Here is a 2,415-nt window from a genome sequence, read left to right as displayed (position 1 = left end):
TTTTCTATAAATAACTTAACACTTATTGACATGACATTGCATTTAATGAGCCGATAGCTTAAACGGTAAAGTGACAAAGAAATTTATTTTAAACTTTGGCAAAATCTAATGGCTATATTCTTAAAATTGAAGATACAATAACTAAATTTAAATAAACTTAAAAACTAAATATAATTTTTTTTTCATAAATTAAAAAATAATTTTTACGGTCACGTGAATAAATAAGTGTATAGTTATAGCATTTCTCTTTCTAATCAATTATGGATTGGACCCCAATGACTTGCATTTTTCACACAAATCTCAAGGAGTAACCCAATCAAGCAGGAGTAGAGAACACACTTATAGTACTCTGCTTTTTCTTTTTTTTTGAAAAAGACCTTTCAAGGCTCTATTAATCAATCAATCAAGAGTTACAGATTGCTCTTTTCGGATGATCTCCGAGATACAATCAGGGATTTCTCCCAACCATTCCTTTTCTATACCCACATTCGCCGCCATTTTTGCAATATGGTGAGCGGCAAAATTGGCGTTACGATTTACATATTTAATGTCCCAAATATTAAACCCCTTGAGTAGATTCCTTGCTTCATCTACTAGATGTCCCGTCCTACTCCAGTTTTCTTCCCTTGAGTTCAAAGCATCCACCACATTTTTAGCATCTCCTTCCATACGTATATTAAGCATACCCAGCGCCATACATAATTTCAAAGCGTGAATGGCTGCCATTGTCTCTGCAGCAGTGGGGTCAAAGCTTCCTTGTTTAAGGCTACATTTGACAGCCCTTACACGCCCTTCATGATCCCATATGACCACACTCATCCCCATCCTACCCCCTGTCCAATCCAGTACTCTGCTTTTTCACCTCACTGGATTGGACAATAGCAGTTAAAGAGGCAAAGAGCTTTGAACCCGGCCGGAAAATATTCAAATCATGTACACCGAACAACTACTGTGTAGACCCACGTCCACCCAAATTGCAATTACAAGACCCAACTTGTAAAAGTGGTTAACAAAGGCGGTCATTTATCTGCTAACTGGTTATTAACCATTTAACGGTTAACGAAGGTGGTTAATAAATTTTACTAACTGCCTTTTCATCCTAAGAACCAAGGTTAAATTTTAGCTCAACCTTAAATATAATAAAAAAGAGTGATATGTATACTAGCATCGCACTTGGTAGCAAGGTTCCAGTTATTTTTTTTGTTTTTGGTTTTTTGGAACTGTTTACTAGCTTCACACTCGAGATATTTTGCATATCATCATTAGATGTGGTTAAAGGAAAGACAGAGTGATAATATACATATCAAAAATCATATATATATATATATATATATATATATATATATATATATAACCTATTATTTTACGTAATTCTCCTACATTATGAAGACAGAGCAGATCAACTATAATCATGACATCGTACAAAACCCAGTTATTTATATACTTGGTTCTTCTATAAAAACCATCTAATCTTAGGCAGCAGATACTCTAATTTTTTTTTTTTTTTTTAGGATTGTAATAGGGGTGGGTATCGGTTCCATCAGTATGGGCATTTTCACCTACTGATTCATAAAAGTCAGTTAAGTCAATTAATTAACCGACTTCATACCTACAATGAATAATTTTGACTTTTTTCGGTTAATCGGTTAGTCGATAAATAGGTGGTTAGTTAAGTCTGTTAGTTGTCGGTTACAATCTTTTATATTAAGATTTATCAATTTCCTTATAATTTAAAGAATATGTTTTATAAATGAAAAGAAAAAGTAAATTCATGAAATATGTACCAAAATGACAACCACAAATCAGCTAAACAAACAAAATAAGGAAAGTTACCAGATAAAATTCAAAATTCACTTGAAAAATCGGCTAAGTCGGTTAATTGTCGGTTAAGCGATAAAAAAAATTTCTACCGCCTACCGAACCGAACCGATGTTGAAACAGTATTTTTATTCTGCCTATCAACCGCCGAAAGTCGGTAATCAGTTAGTAATGGTTCGGTAGCGGTCGATAAGCGATCAGTATGCGGTAAACAGTTAATCTGTCTACCCCTATGATTGGTTTAAACACCAATAATCTTATAATATAGTAGTATTTCTCTTTATATTTAAAACACACATAACATTCAACTTGCCGTAAATCTAAGATTTATCAAAAACTATATGATAAAACAACTAGAAATTATTTCGCAATATGACCCCATTATAGAAATTATACAGAGTCATTGGTATGATTTTAAATCCTCTCTCTTAGGTCTTTTTTTTTTTTTTTTTTCTCCTTTCAAGTTTCAAGTGTTAGCAAGCATTTTTTCCTTTCAAGTTTCAAGTTTCAAGTGTTAACGATAAAATCAGATTTGGCTTTTACTCTAATTTTGCACTCTGGTCCATTCATGTTTTAACAGGAGATCTGTGTTGAAAA

General features: G+C 32.9%; 1 protein-coding gene across 1 annotated transcript; it reads right to left on the bottom strand.

Moving 5' to 3' along the window:
* Positions 1-399: 399 nt before the first annotated feature.
* LOC132169828 (uncharacterized) lies at positions 400-825 on the bottom strand. Its single transcript, XM_059580783.1, has one exon. It carries the CDS (start codon positions 823-825, stop codon positions 400-402), a length of 426 nt encoding a protein of 141 aa, XP_059436766.1.
* Between the last annotated feature and the right edge of the window lie 1,590 nt (positions 826-2,415).

The sequence above is a fragment of the Corylus avellana genome, chromosome ca2 (genome assembly GCF_901000735.1).
Source record: "Corylus avellana chromosome ca2, CavTom2PMs-1.0".
NCBI classification, from domain to species: Eukaryota; Viridiplantae; Streptophyta; class Magnoliopsida; order Fagales; family Betulaceae; genus Corylus; species Corylus avellana.
This window is presented reverse-complemented; position numbering and strand designations above follow the sequence as displayed.

Coding starts and splice junctions, on each gene's coding strand:
- LOC132169828 (XM_059580783.1), bottom strand. CDS start 825: ATGGGGATGAGTGTGGTCATATGGGATCATGAAGGGCGTGTAAGGGCT.